Raw genomic sequence first — 26,101 nt, 5'->3', positions numbered from 1 at the left:
CTCCTGCTTCCTAAAAGCAAAAGATTTTGCCTCTTGCTCCTCTAAAAAAACGTTTACTATATATTCTTATCCGTTAATAAAATACGAAATCTTTTTATAGAAAATATTTGGGGCGCCTGGGTGGCTCGGTCAGTTAAGCGTCAGACTATCGGTCTCAGCTCAGGTCTTGATCTCAGGGTCATGAGTTCAAGCCCCATGTTGCATTCCAAGCTGGGTGTGGCGTCTACTAAGAAAAAAAAGAAGAAAGAACGAGAAAGAAAGAAAGAAAGAAAGAAAGAAAGAAAGAAAGAGAGGAAGGAAGGAAAGGAAAGGGAAGAAAAGGGAAGAAAAGAAAAGAGAAACTATTTGGATAATATGTGAAACACAAAAGGGGGGGATCTTCTGAATTCCTAGCAACCAAAAAGAAACACTGTATTTCATATATTTCTTTTCATTCTATCTCTATGAAGCATTTTCTATTGTTCTGAGCATCTACATTCCCAATTTACATACAACTTTATTAACTGATTTTTTTTTCTGTTAACTGTATCACAAAAGAATTTTCTAAGGCCACAGACTTTTTACGAAAAGCATTTATATGAGTTTATTTAACCTTCTCTGGAGCGTTTTTCACTGGAAACCTAAATTCTTCAGAATAGTCACTGTAAAAATTAATGGTTCAATGAACATTTTGTCGACTCAATTCCCCCCCATTCCAAATCCTTATAGTTGGATCTTAGAAGTAACTGTATAAGCTCAAAGGGTATGACCACTTTAAAGTTCTTTTAATACACATCGCTAAATCGCTTTCCAGAAGTTCATTTAACCTTTAGACGAATTTGATAAGCTTATGGCCTATCAGAAGAGTTATTTCCCATCTTTTTACTAAAAGTAACTGTCTCCTATAAAGAACTCATCAAACTCAACACCCAAAGAATAATCCAACCAAGAAATGGGCAGAAGACATGAGCAGACATTTCTGCAAAGACGTCCAAATGGCCGACACACACATGAAAAAGTGCTCAACATCACTTAGGATCAGGGAAATACAAATCAAAACCACACTGAGATACCACCTCACACCAGTCAAAACGGCTAAAATTTACAAGTCAGAAAACAACAGATGTTGGCAAGGTTGTGGAGAAGCGGAACCCTCCTACACCTTTGGTGGGAATGCAAGCTGGTGCAGCCATTCTGGAGGACGGTATAGAGGTTCCTCAAAAAGTTGAATAGAGCTACCCTACAAGCCAGCAATTGCACTACTGGGTATTTACCCAAAGGATACAAATGTAGTGATCTGAAGGGGCACATGCACCCCAATGTTTATAGCAGCAATGTCCACAATAGCCAAACTATGGAAAGAGCCCAAATGTCCATTGACAGATGAATGGATAAAGAAGAAGTGGTATATATATATATATATATATATATATATATATATATATATATATATATATAATGGAATATTGCTGAGCCATCAAAAAGAATGAAATCTTGCCATTTGTAGTGATATGGATGGTATTATGCTAAGCAAAATAAGTCAATCAGAGAAAGACAATTATCATATGATCTCACCAATACGTGGAATTTAAGAAACAAGGCAGAGGATCATAGGGGAAGAGAGGAAAAAACAAAACAAGACGAAACCAGAGAGAGAGACAAATCCTAAGAGACTCTTAATCTTAGGAAACAAACTGAGGGTTGCTGGAGGGGAGGGTTGCTGGATGGGGTAACTGGGTGATGGACATTGGGAATGGTATGTGATGTAATGAGAACTGGGTATTATATAAAACTGATGAATCATAGACCTGTACCCCCAAAACAAATAATACATTGCATGTTAATTTAAAAAATATTAAATATATGAACACTGATAAATAAATAAATAAATAAAAGTAACTGTCTCATTTTGTCGAGTCAACAATAAGGAAATTATTTAAGGAACAAGACGATAGATGTTTACAAAATCTTTGTCTTATTTCCCCCCAATAAAGATGTTTACTCTCAATGCACGCTTTTTTGTTTTTTTTACTTCTTTTTCCTTCTATAAAAACTTTCATTACTGGGCACTTGGGTGGCTCAGTCACTTAAGCATCTGCCTTTGGCTCAGGTCATGATCCCGGGGTCCTGGGCTTGCGCCCCACATGGCGGGGGTGGGAGGGGGGGTCCCTGCTCAGCAGGGAGTCTGCTTCTCCCTCTGCCCCTCCCTCTGCTCTTACTCTCTCTCAAATAAATAAATTTTTAAAATCTTAAAAAAAGAAGAAGAAGAAGAAAAGAAGTCCTGACTATTAGTGCAAAATCAAAGTAATCTTCTTCAACTCATTGCTTCCCTTACTGCTCTCCCTACTTCCCCCTCCCCCCCAAATTCAAGCATAAAGAAAAATGTCTAATGCTGGTAGAGTTTATGCATGAAAGACTGTTCTCAGGGCCCCCATAAAAGCCATTTATACATCCATCTATCATATTAACCCCTAACATCATATGCATATATCATCATGCATTTTACTCACGAGGTCTGAGTGATAGGAATTTAAGCATGACTTAAAGCACCACGTATCACTTGAAAGTGACTATCTAGAAGTTTCCAACGTTTACATGTGATTGCCATACTGCAAATAGCACTGATGAGGAATTTGGAGATCAGGATTCAGCTTTAGATCCTGTCATCAGTGAGCTGGGTCACTCTAACACCTAAACTCTGGTTCTGAGTTTACTCACGTGTAAAATTAAGGTGCCGTCTGAAAGACCTGTGGGGTGCCCCTTGCTTCTCCTTCATTCTACAACCCTAATCTTTCCTATACTAATGAAATCACCTACTGGCCGATCTTAGGAAATGACAAATATATCTTTAAAACACAAATCTCCTTTAGGAATACAGAGTGAAATGAGATGTAGCCATTCATAGGTAACAAGACATCATAAATCATGTTGCTGACTACCTATTTCGATTTTTAAGCAAAATATAATGTAACATAGCTTAATGATATAATGTAAACATAATATACCACAACATAATACTCGCTGACACAGATTTGTAAGTATATACGCATATATCTTAGCTAGATAACTCTAACCTAAAGAAAGTACCAGAATGTGTCCGGTCTTACACCATTCCTTAACTGGATAGCTAAAAAGATTCCAACCTTGCTTTTATCTTTTAGAACATTTGTGTCCTAGAATAAAGGGGTTTTTATATATAATAGTTGGCAATCAAGAAATGCATAAAAATATTATCCCATTTTCCCTGTGGTGTTCACGAACACAAAAGTTATCATTACCTTTCCTATGCTGCTATCTGGCTGCGTAGAGCGAAGGCAGTCTGAATAATTAGCCCATGTTTTATTTAAACTGTACATAAAATCCCATGTTCCATTGGGGTTACAGTGTCGGAAAGCAACTCCTATAAAGACATGAAGAAAAACATTGAGATTGCTCAATTCTCTTGGCTTTCATTAGGGGGAAAAAAAGTATATTTCTATTCCAAATTAATCATTTCAGAAAAATGCAATACCTTTATGATTGAAGTCATAAATATAAGGAGGGCATGGGACAGCCAACAGTTTCCCCACTGTTCCTCTGGGCCAACAAATGAGTCCATCCCATTCTGGGTAACAATTTCCCTCTAATAAAGAAAAAAATTAAAAAACAAATAAACAAAAATGCAGTTAGAACCAGACAGTAAATGCGCTCAAAATACAAAATTTCAGGTTTCCACCTGTAGCAAAATGTAAGACAAACTGGTAGTTGTTGAAACTAGAATGGGGTCGATACAATGCAAATGTCCTAGGATTCATCCACCTAGCCTCATTAAAGGTCCATTAATAAGAACATTTGATTTGCATAAATTAAAAATATTTTGTTGATTCCACTATGAGTGAGTTATAGCAAATAATACATAAGAAACACTGGAATTCATTGTGAACAATGGCAGTAAAATTCTATCACAGTTGTAGCTCCATTTTTTACCTTAGATTTTTAAAAATTGCTGTTAAAAATATGATATGTGAAACAGATTGAGCTTCCCAGGTAAGCTCCAAGATTTGAGTTTGCCTTTTTACCAATAATTCTTTTCTTTCTACCAATAATTCTAGTAATTTGAGTCTAACACTCATCTCAAACAAAATTCTCACAAGCTTTACTCTCCTCAAGAATCAAGTATAAAGATTTGGAGTGGGGGGTATTGAACGGACAAAATGCATCCAGAACCCTAGCACTTCTCAAAACCTCCATTGCCACACCCATGGTCCAAGCTTGTCAAACCATGATATTTACACAGAACAATCTGGACTTTGGAACCTCCAACTTTGTCTCTTTTCAGTCCTATATCTGAACTGATAATATAATGTAACTATAACACAGTGTAACCATACATTTGTGAAGTTGAACCGGGATGAATGATATTTTGGGTTTTGTTTTCAACTACTTGAATCATTTATAACTAGGTATTTGCATTTACATTTCATTTTCTTTCATAGACATGAGGAAAATTTTTTTACAAAAATTTTTTCATAAATAAAGCAGAATATCTTACATATATAAACACATTCACACACATCACCTAGAATTGACACTTGCTAATATTTTACCATATTTATTTCCTCTAATTTATTTTTTGCTGTGGTATTTTAAAGTAAATTGCAGACAGCATAATGGCTCACTCTTAAATATTATGATACCCATCTCTCAACCTGAAGAGAATTTAAAGGTGGAAATTTTTTAAATTAGCTAGTGAATTCAAAATGCTGTTAATAGTTTTTTACACATAAATTGAAGAAAGTTTTCACTGAAAGATACATCTGGTCTTCCAGGTTCCGCTCATGCTCTCCTTTCATGCATTCACACAATAAGCCAAAGTCTTCCAAAGGCTTCCCATCTCACACCCAGCAAAAGCCAAGTCTTCACAAAGTCTGAAAGCCCTGCAAGATCCGCTTTCCCCAATACTTATCTCCCTGACCTCAGTTCTGCTTAGGTTCTCCTAGCTCTGCCTTCAGTTCAGTGCGTTCACCAGATGGCCTTAGGCTTCTTCCCCTCTACCCTATAGACTTTCACTCACAGGTCACTTCTGAGTAAACTTTCCCCACTTACAGTTCCCTTCAAAACTCCTTATCCCCTTCCCTTCTGTACTTTCTACCTGAGCTCTCATCGCCTTCCAATAGTAAGTGTTATTTTATTATTGGTTTCTTAAACCACAGGGACCCTGAAGGTGGGGAGTTCTGTCTGCTTTCTTCCATGCCTTGGCCACCCAGCACTTGGCAAGGGCTTAACAAATATGCAGAGTCAACACGTGTGTTCTTCAGGACTGGTCTCCATTAGTTGTGTACTGAACTTCCAAGAAGAGAGCATATCCTCTGTTTCAAAATGAGATTACTTTTAACGAGTCTTCTGTTCATTTTTCTATTGCTACCATAACAAATTCCCGCAAACGTAAGGGCTTCAAGTAACCCAACTTATTATCTCACTATCTCTGTAAGTCAGAAGTCCAGTGAGGTCAGCTGGGACTGAGGTCCCCATTTCCTTGCTGGCGATCAACTTTTAGAAATCACTTGTATTCCATGGTTCATGACTCCCTCCCTCCATCTTCAAAATCAGCAAGGCAAGTCGACCCTTCTCACGTTTCAAATCTCTCCTCCTCTCTCCTTCTCCATTACTGATTCGTCCACCTTCCTCTGGAACTTTGAAGGCATCAAGAGATTACCTTGGGCCTATTCAGATAATCCAGAATAATCTCCCTATTTTAAGGCCCGTAACTGTAATCCCACCTGCAGTGTCCTGTGCCATGTAACGAAGCATACACAGGCATAACACCAGGTATTAGGGTATGGACATTTTGGGGGACCCTGATTCTGCTACCACAAGTCCTATCTATTATAGCTCTCTCAATTTTTTAGTTAACCAATTACACTACTGGAGCTGAGGAATTTTGTTCTAGCAGATGTTCATGATGTCAAGTTGTTTGTTCAGTTTTGAATAGTCATGCAAACCCTGATCTGTACAGAAAAGAATTCAGCATAAACATGAAATTAACTTCTTAGTGTCCTCCATACCACATAGAAACAAATAACTTGATTTGCTTTGGGGATTGCTGAAGCAATAAGAAAAAGAAAATGTCTTCCCTCGCCCACACTGTTCTTATAGAAGAGAACGTTTTCCTGGAAACAGCCTCACTTTGCTCACATAATAAGCGTGTGCTTTACATATCACAAGTAGCCCAGGAACCCATCACACTGGCTCTTGCTTCTGGTGCACAGCTTCACTGGCTTCTTTCCACCATTACCTGTGTTTTGTTTTTTCCTTCTTGTTCAAACAGAGTGCAATGAATCAACCTCTTTCACCAACTTTACCCTAGACACTCCTCTGTATCTTGCTACCATTCCATATGGCTTCACATCCATTCACTTTGCCTTTAACAAGTCATGCATCTTCATTTATCTGTACTGTCCATCCTTTACCAGATATCTATTGTGCAATCTACAAAAATTGGACCTGGACACACATTCTTGTGTTCTGATAACTACTTGTCCCTCTACAATGTATCCTGCAAGGGTGTCTGGGTGGCTCAGTCAGTTAAGCACCCAACTCTTGATTTTGACTCCGGTTATGACCTGAGGGTTGTGAGACTGAGCCCTGTGCAGGGCTCCGCACTGAGCGTGGAGCCTGCTTGGGTTTCTCTCTCTCCCTCTTCCTCTGTACCTCCCACTGCTTGCACTCTCTCTCTCTCTCATAGATAGATAGATAGATAGATAGATGAGATAGATAGATAGATGAGATAGATAGATAGATAGATAGATAGATAGATAGATAGATGAGATAGATAGATAGATAGATAGATAGATAGATAGATAGATAGATAGATGGTAAGATAAAATGTATGCTGCAGTATCGTGATATTTTCAGGCAAGAGTTAGTTACATGATGGAATAAGGTCTTCATACAAGTTTAAAACCCAATGACCATTTATTCTATGATTATGTAGTTTTTAAACTACTATGGAGACAAATCTGCTGATATTTTCCTCATGCTCTAAAGGAGACAGTTTTCTAGTTCCCTACAAGATACCACCCCACACACATACACACACACTCCCCAAAATTCGTAAAACCAACATTCCTCAAAAATAATGTTTCTGTAGATTGCGTTCATCTCTCTAGTGGCTCTTTGATAAAGAGAATAATAAATATTCACAAAAGTTGAAAGGATCGGGGAGGCCATGGCCTCACACAGCTAACACAGAGATCTTAATTAACATCTACTCTTTGAACATCAGTTCACATCCTATGTGAGTAAATACTTTCATCAGTTACCAAGAAACTAATTAATTGCCTGGTGATCTACCAATCTCTCTTCATAAATTAACACTATTAATTACATTCTTTGTCATCTTTTGTGTGTGCCAGGACAAACTACTCATTAGTGACACTTGTCAAACCATGATTCTCACACAGAACAGTCTAAAATTTGGAAACGCCAACTTTGTCTCTTTTCAGTTCTATAGTTACCCACAATAGAGTGTAACCATATATTTGTGAAGTCAAACCAGGATGAATAATATTTTGGGTTTTGTTTTTAACTACTTGAATCATTTCATAGCTAGGTATTTGCATTTATACTTCCTTCACTTTCATAGACATGAGGGAAATTTGTATTTTCTTTTTATTACAAATTTTTTCATGAAGTATTATATACATATACAGCACCAGGAATTGACACTTGCTAATATTTTGCCATATTTATTTCATCTGATTTATTTTGTGAAGACACAAAGGGTAGGGTGAGAAAGTCCTACATTTGCCTAATTAGTGTTCCAGATGGAAAGGCTATGAGGATGAGGGAGAGCAAAGCTTCAAAGACAAAATAGCAAACCACTCTCACTAATGACTAAAGACAGATCCTCAGACTTCAGAAATCAAATGAATCTCTACCTGGATGCAGAATAAAACTGCAGAACATCAAATGCAAAGAAAAGCTCTTAAAAGGAGCCAGAGAGAAAAAACTGATCATCAACAAAGACTGAAAACTGACTTGTCATCAATCACAATGGAAGCTAGAGTAAAAATGAATAATACTCAGGTGCTAAAAGTAAGTAATTCTCAACCAAGGATCATATGTCCAGAAAAAGTATCTTTGAAGATTGAGACTGAAATAAACACGTTTTTTGGACAAAAAAAACACTGAGAGTGTTTACCGCAAGCAAGTTCTAGCATAAAGAAATCTTACAAAAAGATACATTTCATCCTGAAGAAAAATTATAATGTATAATTCAGATAAAACTATGACTTCATTAATATAAAATTATATGATAATAGCATATCATTTGGAAGTAAAGTATTTCAAATTGCTTGTATTATTCAAGAAGGAGAACTTATAAACTTTAAATGTTCTTAAATTAAATATTTGGAAAAAAATTAAGTATTTGGAGATTAGAATGAAGTAGATCAAACCTGATATTTCATTATAGAGTAGAGCTTTCTTTTTTTCTTTTTTTTTTTTTTTTTTTTTTTTTAGGGAGGAAGAGGCAGGGGGAAGGGCAGAGAAAGACCCAGTGCAAAGCTCAATCTCACAACCCTGAGATCATTAACTGAGCTGAAATCAAAAGTCTGAAGCTTAACCAACTGAGCCACCCAAAAGCTAGGGCATAGCTTTTTTTTTTTTTTAATTTTTTATTTAAATTCAATTTAGTTAACATATACCGTGTTATTAGTTCCAGTGGTAGAATTTACTGATTCATCAATTCCATATAACACCTAGTGTTCATTACATCAAGTGCCCTTCTTAATGCCCATTACCTAATTACCCCATCTCCCCCCACCTCCTCTCCAGCAACAATCAGTTTGTTTTCTAGAGTTAAGAGTCTCTACAGTTTGCCTCCCTCTCTGATTTCATCTTATTTTTCCTTCCCTTCCCCTATATTCATCTGTTTTGTTTCTTAAATTCCACATATGAGTGAAATCATTTGGTATTTGTCTCTCTCTTATTTTGTTTAGCATGATACTCTCTAGTTCCATCCATGTCACTGCAAATGGCAAGATTTCATTCTTTTTGATGGCTGAGTAATATTCCATTATACACACACACACACACACACACACACACACACACACCATTTCTTCTTTATCCATTCATTTGTCATGAACATCTGGGCTCTTCCATAGTTTGTCCATTGTGAACATTGCTGCTATAAACATTGGGGTGCAGGTGCCCCTTTGGATCACTACGTTTGTATCCTTAGGGTAAATACCTAGATAGTGCAATTGCTGGATCGTAGGGTACCTCTATTCAACTTTTTGAGGAAACTGCATGCTGTTTTCCAGAATGTCTGCACCAGCTTGCATTCCCACCAACAGTGTAAGAGGGTTCCCCTTTCTCCACATTCTCACCAATATCTGTTGTTTCCTGAGTTGTTAATTTTAGTAACGCATAGCTTTAAAGACATTATCTGCTGCCTTCAGACTGTTGGGAATTTAGGAAAGCTCAGTAAATAGCACCTCCCTTTAAAAAAAAATTCCTTAATTATACTCAACTATCAAGACAAGGCATTTTCCCATATAAAACATTATAATTTACCTACTACTCCAAAGAGTCCAATAAGACTCAATGGTCCGAATAAGAACTGTGGGTCATCACCAGGCCCCAAGGAGCACAAGCCACAGGTTTCTGTGTAGTTACAACAGTAGAGCCACCCCAAGAGCACCAGAGCCACCACAAGCTCACCTGTAGTGTTGCTGCTTTGTTTTTCTAGTTCCCCACTTGACTGTGGAACTAGTTGAGAAATTACATAGAGAGTCAGGCATATGGAAATTAAATAATCATTTTATTATTAAGAAAAATTTTTTTGAGAACAGGGCCTCGGTTCATGCTTTTTTGTTCTTCTGATATTTATTATAGTACCTAAAACCGCAAGCGATACGCACAAGAACAGAGCCTGCCCCTCCAAGCTCACTACCTGGTTAAGGGTAAACCAGGATGCATGCTCTCTGCAAGCAAACAGACCCCAAAGAGAAGCCTGAGAGAGAGACCAATGTGCACGTGCCCAGCTGCTGTTCTGAAACTCAAAAATTGGGCAAGTCGTTCTGTCCATAGGGAGGGAAGAGCTTGTGGTTAAAGAAATGAAAAGAGCATGATTCTGCTACTTGCCCCTCCACATGGAAACATGTAATGAACACCCTATTATGACTTCCCAGGGGAATTTGAGTCTTTTTGAGAACTGGGGTATGGTAGGGACACAAGAAGACATAATTTTTAGCACCTTTACCTCCTTCCTGGAGCTGCGATGTGATGTTGAGTTCACACTGCACTTTAGCTTTCAGCACAAGGACAATCTGCTCCTCAATTGTGACGGTGCCATCAGAATCCAGCTGTGGAAATGAACAAAATACAAACAGAAAAGTATTCCCATGACCTCTTTTTTAAACCATGATATAATCTTTCATTATCTACCTTCTAATACAGTTGAAAATTCAAGTTTTGATATCCAGCTATCTGAAATAGTCTTTTATCTGAATCGAACTTTCTACTAGATCTCTTTCACTAGACACTTTGATACCCAGTCCCACCTTGGAAGGTGCTTCTAACATAAAAGTGAATAATGAATTCTTATTGAACGAGTTCACCTAGATTTGACTTTAATACCACCAGTGATGGAGAGGAAATTCTACTTTGGAAAACCTTCATTTCAATGAAATATATTTTATTTTAAATATGACAGAATAGTCATATTTTGTTTGTTCAAAGCATGGTGCTTGGACCACCTGAATCTGACACTCATATAAAATGTAGCTCCTTAGGCTACACATCAGATTCGGTGAATCAGAATTTATTTCCGAAGGTGGCGACTGGTAACCCCCATGTTTCACAGGAACGCTTTGTGGTTCTTGCACTAACTTTAATGGGTTTGAGAACCAACATATTTGAAGGTACAAGATAATGATGAACACCATTCTATTAGTCAAGATGCAATCAAAGAAACAGAACTAGTAAGAGACTGAGATAGACTGTAGAGGGGCACCTGGGTGGCTCAGTCGATTAAGCATCTGCCTTCAGCTCAGGTCATGATCCCGGAGTCCAGGGATCAAGCCCCATATAGAGCCCCGTATTGGGCTCCCTGCTCAGCAGGGGGTCTGTTTCTCCTTCTGCCCCTTACCCTTCTCATTCTCTCTCTCTCAAATACATAAATAAATTATTTTTTTAAAAAGATAGATTATAGAAAAATACAGGTAGAGATAGAGATAGAATAAGTACTTGTTACATGAATTTGACTAAAGTATTGTGGGAGGTGGTTAAACAATCTCCAGAAGGTCTTTTGGTTTTTGGTTTTTGGTTTTTGTCTGACACAGTAGCTAGAAATCTATAGGTCAGGAAGTCAAAAACAGAAGATGGGTGTAAAGAGAGGGAGAGTAAGAACAAGCTGGAACCATGAGCCTGTGCTAGAAACCATGAAGACACACTAAAATGCATGTGAATTCTTGGAGCCTCCAGCCCTCATGTTGTAAGTGTCCAGCAGAAGCTGACATTCTTTATCAGGGGCCTAAACACACACTTAGCTCAGGAATCAGAGAAGTTAAAGGAGGACTCAGGAAAAGATGGAGCAGCTGCAGGCCTGGCTACTAGCCCTCCCCAGTGAGATGAGCCAACAGATAAGCAACAGTGTATGTGAGATATGAAAGTACCTGCTTTGACCATCTGAGTGTAAAAAACAAAATGGCTTCTGCTTCACTTCTGCCCTCCAGTGCCCATGAAAAAAATGTCTTGTGTGTCACCCTAACCAGAAACATAAAGGGAATGGGAATTCTGGGAAATACATTTTAACATAGCCAAGTTGACATATTACAAAGTCATCAAAATCCACCTCTGCCAACATGGCACCCTTATACATCTCTTTAAACCACAACGAATTTCCAGAAAACTCAATAACAAAGTCATGCTTCATCTAACATGATACAATTCATTTGGTATAAAGAGTGATTCCAAAAGAACAGAATTTTAAGTAGAAAAAGTCTGTATTCATCATCTCTAGCTATATAACAAATTTACCCAAAACTCTGTGGCTTAAAACAATAAACATTAATTATCTCACAACTTGAGAGAGGCTTAGCTGGGTGGTTCTGGGCTCAGTCTCTTATGAGGTTTCAGTTAAGACTTCAGCTACAGATGCTGTCACCTAGACTCGACTGGGACTAGAGAATCCACTTCTGAGATGGTGAACTCACACAGCTATTGGCAGAGGGCTTCAGTTCCTCAGTGTCTGATGAGAGGAAATGTTAGTTCCTCACCACACAGTTCTCTCCATACGGGTGCCTGAGTGTCTTTACAACATGACAACTGGCTTCCCACAGATGAGTGATTCCAGAGAGAAAGCAAGGAGAAACCCACCATGCCTTTTATGATCTAATCTCAGATGTCACTCATGGTCATTCCCATCATATTCTGTTAGCTAAAAGCAAGCCACCAAGTCTCACTTGAGAGGAGAGGAATTAATCTCTATCTTTTAAAGGGAGGCATCAAAAAATATATAAATATATCTTTAAACAACCACAAATTTCTACAGGTGTTCTCTAGAAAAAGAATACTGAGTATTATGGGTTTCGTAGATTTGTTAACAATAGTGGGGTTCAGGGGGGCCTGGGTGGCTCAGTTGCTTAAGTGTCCACCTTCAGCTCAGGTCATGATCCCAGGGTCCTGAGATCCAGCCCCATGTTGGGCTCCTTGCTCAGTGGGGAGTCTGCTTCTCCTTCTCCCCCTGCCTCTGCCCCTCCCCTGCTCATGCTCACTCTCCCTTTCAAAAAAATAAATAAAATCTTTAAAATAATAATAATAATAATAATAGGGTCCAGAGCTTTGCATTTCTGTTTTTCTGTAGGAGGCTTAGAAATTCTTAAATTGATAAAACCCATCAATTTACCTAAGTGACCAACTCCCAATAATACAACCCTTTGCAAACCCCAAATCTTTAATTTCAGGTTGCAAATACTTACTCTCTAGAATCATTCTTTAAGGAATGTGGGAAAAACAACCTTTTTATGTTTTGTAATACGATAATGGACTAAACATTAGAAATAGAAAGATGTTTGTATTATTAGCCATAAAGACCCAGAGATTACTGATAATTATGATTTTAAGTAACATATAAAATGATGCATTGGCATGCTAACTTGAAATGGAAGATACAGGAAAAATATCTATCATAAGAACTAGTTTCAGCATAAAAAAAGGCTTATTCCTTAAAATTAAGAGTTTATTTCCTAATATATTTATAATACAAAGAGTAGTTCAGTGAATGGTCTGGTACATAGTTTTAGAGATTTCTGGATAATATTCATAGTTCAATGCTCACATTTAATGATATTTACGAAAGGAGAGAATAAACAAAAAATGATTTTTTGGATTGGAATACACCCCATAATTTAGTCAGCAGGCGAACACAATGCAGATCCTGAGTTAAAAGTGGCTACAGGGGCGCCTGGGTGGCACAGCAGTTATGCGTCTGCCTTCGGCTCAGGGCGTGATCCCGGCATTGTGGGATCGAGCCCCACATCAGGCTCCTCCGCTGGGAGCCTGCTTCTTCCTCTCCTACTCCCCCTGCTTGTGTTCCCTCTCTCACTGGCTGTCTCTGTCAAATAAATAAATAAAATCTTTAAAAAAAAAAAAAAAAAAGTGGCTACACTGCAAGTGAGCCATGAAACGCTCACTTACCCAGAAGGGAGAATGAAATGTGGGCCTCTGAGCCTTGTGGGTAAGCAGGGTAGCAAAACGGACTGCTTCCCATTTATTATCCAGAAACAGCCAAGCACCATCCATGTTTTGCTTCGTCCTGTTTTCTGGCTGGTTTTTGTTGTTTGCTTTTTCAGTTCAATAGTTATTTTCTTTTACTTCAATCCTATTAAACACTGGGTACGCTGTGATCAAGTTTCAGAGCTATACGTTTGATTCAGAGAAATCCGACTTCAGTTATGAAACATGAACGTTGCAAGTCGCCCCTTGCCCATTTTTACTTGAATAAATACATTTTTTGTTTTCTGTAGTGCAGATTTAGCCTTTTTATCAGGACAACCTCTTCAGAAACACAAGCATCATATAAACTGCAGCTCTACACATTGTGGTCAGTTTATTAACCAGAAGCAAATTTGATTAGAATGTACTAATTCGTGATCTTTTAAATTGCTCTTTAGTCATTTCAAGTGAGAATAAGGAAATGTTTAACATCTTTTATATTGCTTTCCCTCCCTCCTTAGCTGCAGATACAAGTTCTTCACCATAGGGGGACAGTAAAATCATAGTACACTTAAAACAGAAGAAGAGGTTTCATGTTGAATGTCTGTTACTCCAAAAGCAACAATTGCATCCAAAATAAAATGGCACATTTAGTAAAAAAAAAAAAAGAATATATCAGTAATTTTTTCTGGGTAAGTGATTATTTATAATTTGAAATAAAATGCATTTTACTGAAAGTACTTAAAGTTGTTGTTACAGATACTGATTGGTTAAAATCAGAATATGCAAATTCTTATAATTTCAATATTCACATTTATTACATTTTTAAGTAAACATGAACCCATAAGTTAGATGTTCTTAAAAAGAAGCATTCTGGAATTTCCTCCTCTGCATGATGGAATAGATGTATTTTTCTCTACTTCTCCCAGTAAGTACAACTAAAAGCTCTGGACATTATCTATAAAATGAACATGAGATGATTCTGAAAGGCAAAGAGCAGACAGCAGACCAGCTAGGGACCTCAGATCCCAAAGAACAACCAAGTGGTCAATTCTCTCGGTTTTCTTTTTGCCTTATGTATTTGGGACTTGGAGTTGAGAAGCTGGCAACTCTGAAACAACAACAGACACTGCCCCCCCCCAAAAAAACCCTCAAGAAAACCATATTTTCTACAGCAAGGAAGGAAAGGGACAGCCTGACTAGACAGAAAACTTTTACACAATAACAGCTCGACCTAAGCCAAACACCACAGAAAAAACATTGCAGTTCTATCCCAACTGACACCAGCAAAGGCCAAGTGGAGATCCACCCTTAGGCGGGTTGTAAGGAGGTGACCCTACACTCTCTCCAGTGTGGTTTGAGAGCAAAGTAGAGAGCCAGGACATTGACCCACACTGGGCTGTATCATGCCCCATTGCCCCTCAGGGGTCAGTGGAGACCATGAGGAGAGCCTGGACTTCCACCCCCTGCTGCCAGGGAAAAGGTACCCCTCCTTGGGGTGCTGTCAGAAAAGACCAAGTAGGGAGTCAGCCTAGCAATGAGGCCACCCCACTGTGGTGTCAGTGGAGACCACGTGGGGAGCAGAACTCATATCCACATTCGTCAGCAACAAGGAGCTCCCCACCTTGGGTGTCAAAAGCAGCTGGCTGGGGAACCTAAACTTCTACTTCTACCGACACCCTCACTTCCCCAATTATCTTAATATCAGATAAAGTAGATTTCAGAGCAAACAAAACTACCAGAGACCAAGAGGGACATTATCTAAGGATAAAAGTGGCATTCCACCAAAAAAACATAGCTATCTTAAAAGTGTATGCAACAAAAAACAAAAATAGGGCACCTGGGTGGCTCAGTTGGTGAAGCCACTGGCTCTTGGTTTCAGCTCAGGTCATGATCTCAGGGTCATGAGATTGAGCCCCGCGTGGGGCTCTGCGCTCAGGGAGGAGTCTGCTCGAGATTCTCTCTCTCCTTTTCCCTCTGGCCCACACACTCTTACTCTCTCTCTAAAATAAATAAATAAATAAATCTTTAAAAAAAAAACCAGAAAAATATGTGAGGGAACCATTGATAGAATTGAAAGAGGAAATAGACAAGGCCACAATTATAGTTGGAAACTTCAATACTCCTTGCTCAATTGACAGAACGAGACAGAAGAGCAACACGGACAGAGAAGAACTCAACAACGCCATCAACCAAGAGGGTCTAACAGAACACTTCACTCCACTTACAGAACACTTCACTCCACAAGGCAAGAGTCCAGATTCTTTCCGAGTGCTCACAGGATATGTACCAAGGCAGACCATGTCCCAGACCCTAAAACAGACCTCAACAAGTTTAGAACTGAAATCATAAAGACTAGGTTCTCAGACACAATGGGCTCAAGCTAGAAATCAAAAACAGAAAGATCACAGGAAAATCTTCACACACGTGGAAACTAAGCAACATACTTCTAAATAATCCATGGGTCAAAAAGGAAGTCTCAGGGGAAATCAAAACAATACACTGAACCGAATGAAAATGAAAACATAAAATATCAAAATGTGTAAGGCAGAGCTAAAGCAATGCTGAAATTTACAGTACTAAATACCTACATTGGAAAAGAAGAAAAGTCTCGCACCAATAACATAACGCTCTGCCTCAAGGAGCCGGAAAAAGAAGAGCAAACCAAAACCAAAGCGAATAGAAGGACTTAATAAAGATAAAAACAGAAATCAATAAAATTTTTTAAAAAATAGAGACTATCAATGAAACAAAGAGTTAGGTCTTTGAAAAAACAATAAAATTGACAAACTTCTAGCAAGCAAACAAAGTGAAAAAGAGAGAGAAGACACAAAGTAAATTATAGAAATGGAGGACAGATTAGTGGTTGCCCTAGGGCTGAGGAGGAGATGTGAGTGTGTCTATAGAACAGCAACAGAAGGGGAATCTTTAGGAGATCGGAAAGTTCTGTATCTCGACTTTATGGATGTCAGTATGCTGGTTGTGATGTTGGACTATACCTTTGTAAGTTGTTACCACTGGGAGAAACTGGGTAGAGGGTACAGGGTTCTCTCTGTATTATTTCTTACAAGTGCATATGAATCTGTAATTACCTAAGTTAATTTTTTTTCAAAAGAAACAATCTGTCCTAACTTGAAAAAACACAATATATATAAAAATATTACCTCATTTTAGTACATGAAGACTTGCCAGAAGGTGGTTGTAAAAAACAAAGGTAAATAAGAAATGTTAAAATGTGACTATTTTATAATTTTGCAAAAATATCTCCTTTATAAAGTGAAGTTTCCTAAGTGCATATAATGCCTTCTTAGAAAGTTATTGTAATGTTCATATATTAAATATATTTAAAGAGAATGAATTTCTTTGGACGTTCTACTTTCCGTGGTCCAAGAGAAAGGTGAGTTGGTCTATAATAAGGAATTTTGTTTGGAATTCAGGATTAGTCATATAGTCCAGGATTGACGAGCCAAATAATAAATCAGTTTTATTAACTTTCTACTTCATGTTTTTATACAGGCCTCAAAAGAGTTCATACAGACCTATTAATATTTTCTTTTACTTTACTTAAATACTGATTTCATTCTCAAGAGTGTGATCCTTGAGAGTAGCCGAAGTTTTTACATTGTGAAGTGAATTTGAGAATGAAATGTTTTTATTTATTTAGAATTTATTGTCTGTAATATTAGGTTCGAACAGAAAAAAAGATTCTGTTATAATAAACTGATAGCTTTGAGGAAAATATTGAACCATTCACCTTTAATTAAAACACCACCTATGAAAGTGTTTCCCCATTTGTCCTTTTTAAATTCAAAGTAAAACAAGTTATATGGATAAAACACACACACACACACACACACAAAACCCAAACACGTGTCCATACCTCTCAAGTTTTTTAATCCTTTCACAAACGGATCTCTAACTCAGAATTAAGTCTAAAGACCAGCCCATTTTGCACATTCGGCAGTAAATCGTAACGTTCACACAGGAAGCAAACTGAAAACACTTTAAGACAATGGCCATATCTGTGGCCTCATTCAAAGTCCGTCAGGATTTCAGCATGAGGAGAGTGACCACATGGAACTGTCATCCTTCACACCTATCATCCACCCTTTCTCTTTCATTTTAACCACACGAATTTATTAGGTATTTCTAGAGCTCCAAGCACTACTTAGAAACCAAGCATAGCTAATTTTTTAAGTCCTCTAATGACGATAGAGATGAAGACAGATCAGTGGTTGCCAGGTATTGGAGAGAGCAGGGAACAAGGTAGAAGGAAGAGGCTGTGGCTATGGAAAGGTAGCAAGAGGGATTCCTGTGTCGAAACTGTTCTGTATCTTGACTATGGTGGTGGTCAAGGGCATCTGTGCATGTCATAAAACTGCATAAAACTAAATGTACACAAGCCAATGAATACTTATAAGACCAGTGACAGCTGAATTAAGTAGGTGGATTATACCAATATCAATTTCCTGCTTGGGCTATTGTATTATAGTTATGAGAGATGTCCCCACAGGGAGAAATTGGGTAAAAGGTATGCTGAATCCCTGTGTTATTTCTTATACTACATGTGAAACTACAATTTTCTCAAAATATTTTCTTCATTCAATAAGGAGTTTTTAGTAAATTGTATTTAATGATTACAACCATGACAGAGAAAGACCAACTTAAATTAAATGCCATGTAATCTATTAATTTGAGCTAAATTCAGTTCAAATATATTAAGACTGTTTGGCAAAGAATTTGAGTGCAAAAGAAATCATGCATTAGGTAGCTCCCCGTAATTTATAGGTTTCTATAAATATGAAAGATTCCCTATCCTCTCAAGGAAAACCAATTAGAACTGACAATTTTTAAATTCCCACCCATTACCAAATCTCCCAAGCAAAAGATTAATTGTCAACTATTAATCATCAACTAATTTAAAATAACTCCCTTGGCAATTCAGTAAAGCAACTGTGTGTATCTTCCTCAAAAGTAATTTACTTATCTTAAGGAAAGTTGCCATCAACACACAAATTCAGAATTAGCCAAGTTAAGAACTATGCACGCAGGATCAAGCAGGGGCGTGCAACATTCGATCAAGTCAAAAGCTCCATTTTCAAGTCTCAGCAAAATTGGCCCAAGAGCTTTAGTTACTTAAAAACGTACCTAGCTAGTACATCTAAAATGGCTTTCGAAATCATTCCACACTAAGAATTTGGGAAGTTTTCTTTGAACATAGAAAAGCTGAAAATTTACTTTGAATGGGGTCCCTGTAATTATGGCGAAATACAGAATTTCAAAAACAGGCATACCCACTTTACTGCACTTTGCCTTATTGCATTTCTCAGATGCTGAGTTTTTTTACAAATTGAAGGGTTGTGGCAACCCTGCATCGAATGACGCCATTTTCCCAATAGCATTTGCTCATTTCATGTCTCTGTGTCATATTTTGGTAATTCTCACAATATTTCAAGCTCTTTCACGTATTATCATTTTTTATGGTGATCTGGGATCCATGATTATGATACACTGAAATCTCAAGTGATGGTTAGCCTTTGTTCAGCAATCAAGTACTTTTAATTATGTACCTTGTTTTTTTTTCAGACATAAAGCTATCACACACTTAATAGACTACCATATAATATAAATAAAATTTTTATATTCACTGGGAAACCTAATAATTTATTTGACTCACTTTCTTGCAATATTCACTTTATTACAGTGGTCTGAAACCAAACCTGCAGTATCTCCAGGGCAAGCCTGGGGCTCTTAAGTGTTCTCAGCACACACACATACACACAGTGAGGCGATGGATGTGTTAATTAACATGATAATGATAATCATTTCACAATGTGTATATATATTAAATTATCGTGTTGTACACCTTTAAAAGAATCACATTGTACAACCAAAAAAAAAAAAAAGGAAAAGAAAAAGAAATGCAATGCAAAATAAATAAGCTACTCCTACCCTAACAAACAGTGTTGGTCTGTTTGGGGATGTAACAATGCATCAAGAAGATGACTGTTTTCTTCAGGCAGTTGGCGACCAGAAGTTGAGACACAGAAAATCAGGCTGCAGGCCAAATCGCAGTGAAAACATTCCAGCCATTTGTATCTGTAGTATCACCACCCCGGGCAACACATCTGTCATGCAGCGTAGCTCTGGGATCCTGAGAAAGTCGTGCTGGGAAAAATAACATGGTTGATATCCAATGGGAATGAGATGGCTAATTTTGAGCAAAAGCAATGAGGTAAAACCACCATTAATAATAAGGTCAAGAAACTAGAAGGTAAGTTTGACATACTAGAAACTCTGCACTCATTAACAATTACGCACATATATTAAGAGAATAAAGGAAAATTACTATGAGAACTTGTAAATTAAACCATTTTCTATGACCTCTCAAAAAAGGGATGAATGTTGGAATGAAACTTTGGTTTCCCTAATTTCTGACCTAAGGATGTGACCACCTATCACACAACAGCTAGCTTTATGGATGAACGAGAGGAGGTCGAGGTATGACTATCTTTAGACAGTTGAATGAGTAGTGGTGTGTGGGGAGTAGGAAAAAGTAACATGTAATGAGGAATTGAGTCAATAGATCTGGGAATAATAAAGGGGTTCTAAATCAGTGAGAAGTGAGAGTCCGCATGGTCTTACTGGAGGTAAAATAAAACTTAACCCAGAGGTCCAGGGGTGGGGGAAGTGGGAAAGAGCTATATTTGACAAGACTGTGTGAGATCAGTGTAGTCTGGGACACAGACTTTTGGACAGATGAGGGGAGGGACACAAGAGGCAGCCACCCAACAGTATAGTGTCTTATGAGGTTGACTTCCCTCCCAAAGGAATCATCATCACCCAAAGGTTGTAGTAAACATTAATTCAAATGTAGAAACCTTTCTAAGAATGCTGAACACGATCTGTTTGAAAAGGTGGGCATGTGTTTTGGCTGTATTTCTATTTCCGGTGATTGTCACAGTATCCAGCACATGTGAGACCCTCAAAGTACTTGCTGAACTGAAGTGTTATGAATAGAAGGTTATGGGGTTTTTTACTGTTGTGTTTTAATTGATATACAATTGATGTGTAACGTGTTGTATTATTTCCAGGCATATTGATTGGGTATTTGTATGTATCGTGAAATGATAACCACAGTAAGTCCATTTAGCATCTGTTACCATATATTCACCAAACTTTTTTCTCATGATGAGAAATTTTAAAATCTACTCTCTTGGCAACTTTCAAATATGCAATACAGTGTTATAACTATGGTCATCACACTGCACATTACACCCTTATGGCTTACTTATTTTAAAACTGGAAGTTTGTACCATTGACCACCTTACCCATTTTACCCTGTTTGGAGGGGTTATTTTTGTTTGTTAGGTAAGGTGTTCTATTTTTTTTAACAGCTTTATTGAAATACAAAGTAGTAGGGGTACCTGGGTGGCTCAGTCGTTTAAAGTGTCCAACTCTTGGTTTCAGCTCAGGTCATGATCTCAGGGTCATGGGATCAAGCCCCACATTGGGCTCCATGCTCAGTTCAGTCTGTTTGTCCCTCTCCCTCTGCTCCTCGCCCCCACCCCCCAGCTGGTGCGTGCACACACTCTCTCTCTCTCTCAAATAAATAAGTAAAATCTTAAAAAAAAAAAAAAAAGAAAGAAAGAAAGAAAGAAATACAAAGAACGACATATATTTAATAGGTACAATTTGATGGGTTTGGACATACGCAAACACTTATGATACCATCACCAAAATCAAGGTAACGGATACAGTCAAAATCTTCCTCAGTAGGTCAGGAGCGACAGTGTGGCTCTTGGGCACTTACGACACAATGAGCATGAGTGGTAAAAAATGTGATAAACTCACAAACAAAACGCCATTACTCATATATTACCAATCTGGTGGGAAACAGAAGCATGCTGTGTCTTTTGGATTGATTTTAAAAGGCATTTTTAAGACTGCAGGGAAGCCCCACATGTCTACTTATGGTTTCTTCTAGTTTTGTAGATATCTCTAAGTTCAATTAATCAACACGAAAATGGTGCTTCAGTCCCGCTTACATGACTACCTAAAAGCTTCTGGATGTCATCGTGTCTTACAGACTTTATTCATCTAGGAAATAAGATCCCAGAATATATACTGAGAGGAGAAGTTCCACCTTGGTGCTCATTACACGCTTGAGCGCCCTTCTGAAGGCAGATTCTCCCGTGGTGTAGGCGGAAGACTATGCAAGCTCAGACGTACCTCATGCCCACAAAATTGGTTTAAATGCATTGTTCAACATAATCTTTGCTCTAAGAAAGTGTGTTTAAAAAAAATAACCAAAATTTTTTTTCTCATAGAAAAGAGAACTAGCCTGATTACATAAGTAAGGAAAGTGACAAGAAGTATAAATTAGTCTCATTTAAGAAATGGTAGCCAGTTTGCAATTTGATGTAAATGGTTTCATAAGAGAGAGGCAGAAGTTTGCCCTAATTACACAGAGAAGTCTGCTCTAATCTAGTCACATAAACTGGTCAAACAGTATTAAGCAACACTTTTGTTTGTTTGTAGGTTTTTAAGTACGTTATCAATATGTATCTTATTATTAACAAGAGTATTTGACTTATTTGCTAATTCGAGCAGCAATCTATAATAGGTCTTCTACCTACGACCTGGCAAACACTTACCAATATTTAATGAGTATCTACTAGGTACCATGTACTGTAGAAAAGTTATTAAGAATCAGTTCTTGCCCTCAAGTAATCCACTATCTATGGCAGAACATCAAAATGATTAATCTGACATATTTTTAAAGAAACAGCATATCAGGGGCTCCTGGGTGGCACAGTCCATTAAGTATCCAACTCCTGGTTTCAGCTCAGGCCATGATCACGGGGTCCTGGGATCGAGCTCCATGTCAGGCTCCACACTCAGCATGGAGTCTGCTTCAGATTCTCTCTCTCCCTCACCCCTGCCCCTCCCTCTCATGCTGTCTCTCTCTCTTTCTCTCTTTAAAATAAATAAATAAAATCTTAAAAAATAAAAACAAGAAATAGCATATCATTTATGACTTTGAAATAAAAATTATACATGATATAATTCAGAACTTTCTACACTAGCCTTCCATTTAATAACTTAAAAAAATAGCACTGATGAACATGAGCAAATACCATATTTGAGAAATCTTTAGAAGCCATCCCATCGAAATAATAAAATAAGATGCCTGTAATAATTACTACCATCTAACATTACATTGGGAGTTCTAGTTAATGCAATAAGATAAGACAAAGGATAAAAAGAAATAACAGCTATAGTTATTGGAGAAAATTGTTACTGCTCCAGAATAAACTTGGTAGATATGAATCAGTAAATAAAAATAACTGATTCTCTATACCAGCACTAGCTAGTTAGAAAATATAATAGAAATGACGATGACGACGATGGCAACGATGATAGCAACAACAGTGATGGCTGACACTAAGAGTGAGCAAACCCTGTGACAGGGACTGCATTAAGTGCTTCTCCTGAGATTTTCATGTTGTGTAACCCACACCAACTCATCGAATTCGGCATTAGGTCATCCTCATTTTTCAAATGAAGAAGCCAAGTTTTTGAGATGTTAGTAAGAGAGAGTAGGAAATGCAAATTCCAAATTGAGTTCTGATATCAAAGTCCATAATCTCAACCATTTTATATACTTCCTCCCCCCTCCAGAAAGCTATGACTTACTTGCTTTGAGCATCTATAAAATCCCACCAGCCAATGGAATAACTGTTAAGCTCCACACTGAGCCTGCTTTTTCAGTCATTAGGACAAGGGAGCCCTGGAAACACCGAACTCTCTTAGAGACCAACAGCACTTTTCTCTCCATCTCCATGACCAGATGCAGGTTCTGTAACCTCTGCCCTTTAGAATAGAGTGCCCATTTTAAAATTAAAACAGGAGAAAGTGATTAGAGACTTCAGTTCCAAGTGGGATCAAAGAGGATGAATTTCCTTAAAATGAAAAAAATACAAATGAGCTTTTTCGAACATTTATACAGAACCTACTACCCAAAGACCCCACCCTGATTGCCACAGGTGTTTCAAATTGTTTATTAGTCCATTTTTCCCTGTGAATTTACAGTTCAAGAGTAATCTTACCGAAAACCTCTCCGCATACTCTCTTTTAAGCAAGTTAGCCAGTCCTTTTACTTCCATTATACCCTCTTTGAAAATATCATTCACACATGTGGTTTCAGCTACTCCCTATAAAGTGCTGATGCTAAATCCAGAGTTTTCTTAAGCCTTATAATCCAATATCCAATCAGCTACTAAATATCTCCAGCATCTTACACTAAGCTTATCTAAAAGTTTCAATCATCGTATCGGCCCAGTCCATTCTTCCTCCAGCTGAATGTACCTTCTATCTCTTGGACCCATCTGCCTTCTTGCACCTCCAATTCTCCAAGGACACACCAGTCAGAACACCTGCAACTGCCTTCTGATTAGCTGCTCTGTCTTCAGAATGACTTCTTCAAAGGGGGAGACAGATATTAATCAAGTACTCAGATCAATAAATGTAAAATTATAACATCTATCAGTACTATGAAAAAAATGTCCAATTGCTACCAGAATGCAATTGGGTTCTGAAGGAGAAACTGTAAGGAACAGAAGGAACAGTGTTGGTGGCAGAGAGAATAACCCTGCAAAATACACACACACACATACCCACCCACACACACCATTTAAAACCCTTCAGTGGCTCCCAATTATGTTAAGAAGTAATCTCAATCTAATAATCATTCCATTAAAAAGCCCTTAACTAGTCTACTAATAGAAAAGAGCTGGCACGTTCATTATCCAACACCTTAAGGCTTTTGTGTGTTTGCATATTTTTCAATTCAATATTCCCACGTCCCATGAGATAAGCACCATTGTCACCGTCACTTCAGATTGGAGGAAATGGAGGCTCAGAAGGTACACTGGGCCGCCTAAAGTCACCTTGCCATTAAAAGAGTTAAAGAATAACTCAAGGAGAAGGCAAAACCCAAACAGAGGGGAAAGAAAGAGCATGGATTCTAGCGGATGGCAAAACCAACTGAAGCTCAATCAGGAAAATAAATGGAATGTGTGAGTGTTCGTTGAAAAGGTTCTCTTTCTATTCACGAAGAATTGAGGAAGTTCCAAGGAAGTGAAACCTCTCTGTGCATGGCCAGGAAGAGGCCACACCTAGCTCCCTTCCACCGTGCAGCTTCGAGGCTGCCGGGGCTGAGGATTCTATGGCAGTTAGGGCAGCCGCAGAGAAGCCCGCCACCTCGGGGACACAGGCTTCCCCACGCCCGGAAGACAATGCAAACCGCCTGGCTATCAACAGGAAAGAACAAACCAACCACCGGCTCTTTAACGACAGTAGTGCTTCTGAAAATAGGCATCACGCAGACGCAATCGGCGGTCAAGTTTCAGTTTGATTTTGCTAAGAGTAGTCCCTTAGCTTCCCATCTTGGAGAAGCTGCCTACATCCTGATTATGTCCTCATTCTTAAACCTACCAATGATGGCTCATTGCTAGTTCCATCTGCTATCACCATGATCTCCAATTGACCGACATGGCTGTAGGCTCGCTTACATACTTACTGGTCCATCTATCTCCCCTTTTCTCTCTATATCCCACTCCTACTTCACTACCTCTCCATATGCAACCACTTAATGTGAAATTTATATACACATATATCTCTTACCTGTATGTTTATACAATATGCATTGCTGCTTTATGTTCATGTATTTAAATATATGCAAATGGTATTATGTCATAGATCTCATTGTTTATATGCTATAGCTTATCCTGTTGGAAACATCTCATACATGCTGTTTTGTGTACATTGAATCTACTGCTTTATATTGCTGCTTAGCATACCCCATTATGAACACCCAGGTTGACCCCAACACCACAGAATTATTGCAGTAACCATTATGAACTTGTCTAAGAAATTCCTCGGGATATATACACAGGGGTGGATATTGTTGGGACAGAGGGCTGTATAGACATAATTTAGCTCAGCAGTGCCTAACTGATCTCCATGATGAGGACACCAATCTGAGGGGTGGGTTCCAGGGTAGAAGCCAGGGTGGAATCATGACTACTCTACTCTTGTTAGCTGTGCAACCCGAGAAAATTACCTAACATCTCTTAGCCCCATTTTCTCACTTATGAAATGAATAGTTACAGTGCCTATCTCATAAAGTAACTATGAGAATTAAATGAGATAATAATAGAGTAAAGCGCTTAGTGCAGTATTTGGTACTTGGTAGGTAAATAAATATAATCCGATTATCACCCCTTCCCCCCAAGTATGAGATTTCTGATTCCCCAATAGACTCTGAGTCTTCACACTGGAAGGTCAGTAGAGCTAACCCTTCTCACTGAACAGAGTAAGAGTAGAGACATCAAGTTTCATGCCCAAGGATGTT

At 38.1% G+C, this 26,101-nt stretch overlaps 1 protein-coding gene across 1 annotated transcript in view; it reads right to left on the bottom strand.

Moving 5' to 3' along the window:
• Positions 1-10,328, bottom strand: part of PTH2R (parathyroid hormone 2 receptor) — a 55,920-nt gene extending 45,592 nt beyond the window's left edge. The window contains exons 1-3 of the mRNA XM_026492054.4: positions 10,229-10,328; positions 3,491-3,601; positions 3,258-3,379 (exon numbers count right to left, since the gene is read on the bottom strand). Of these exons, the coding sequence (XP_026347839.3) occupies positions 3,258-3,335 (78 nt within the window). The 5' untranslated portion in view covers positions 3,336-3,379; positions 3,491-3,601; positions 10,229-10,328. The remainder of the gene's footprint in view (positions 1-3,257; positions 3,380-3,490; positions 3,602-10,228) is intronic.
• Between the last annotated feature and the right edge of the window lie 15,773 nt (positions 10,329-26,101).

This window comes from Ursus arctos, unplaced genomic scaffold (genome assembly GCF_023065955.2).
Source record: "Ursus arctos isolate Adak ecotype North America unplaced genomic scaffold, UrsArc2.0 scaffold_1, whole genome shotgun sequence".
Lineage (NCBI taxonomy): Eukaryota > Metazoa > Chordata > Mammalia > Carnivora > Ursidae > Ursus > Ursus arctos.
This window is presented reverse-complemented; position numbering and strand designations above follow the sequence as displayed.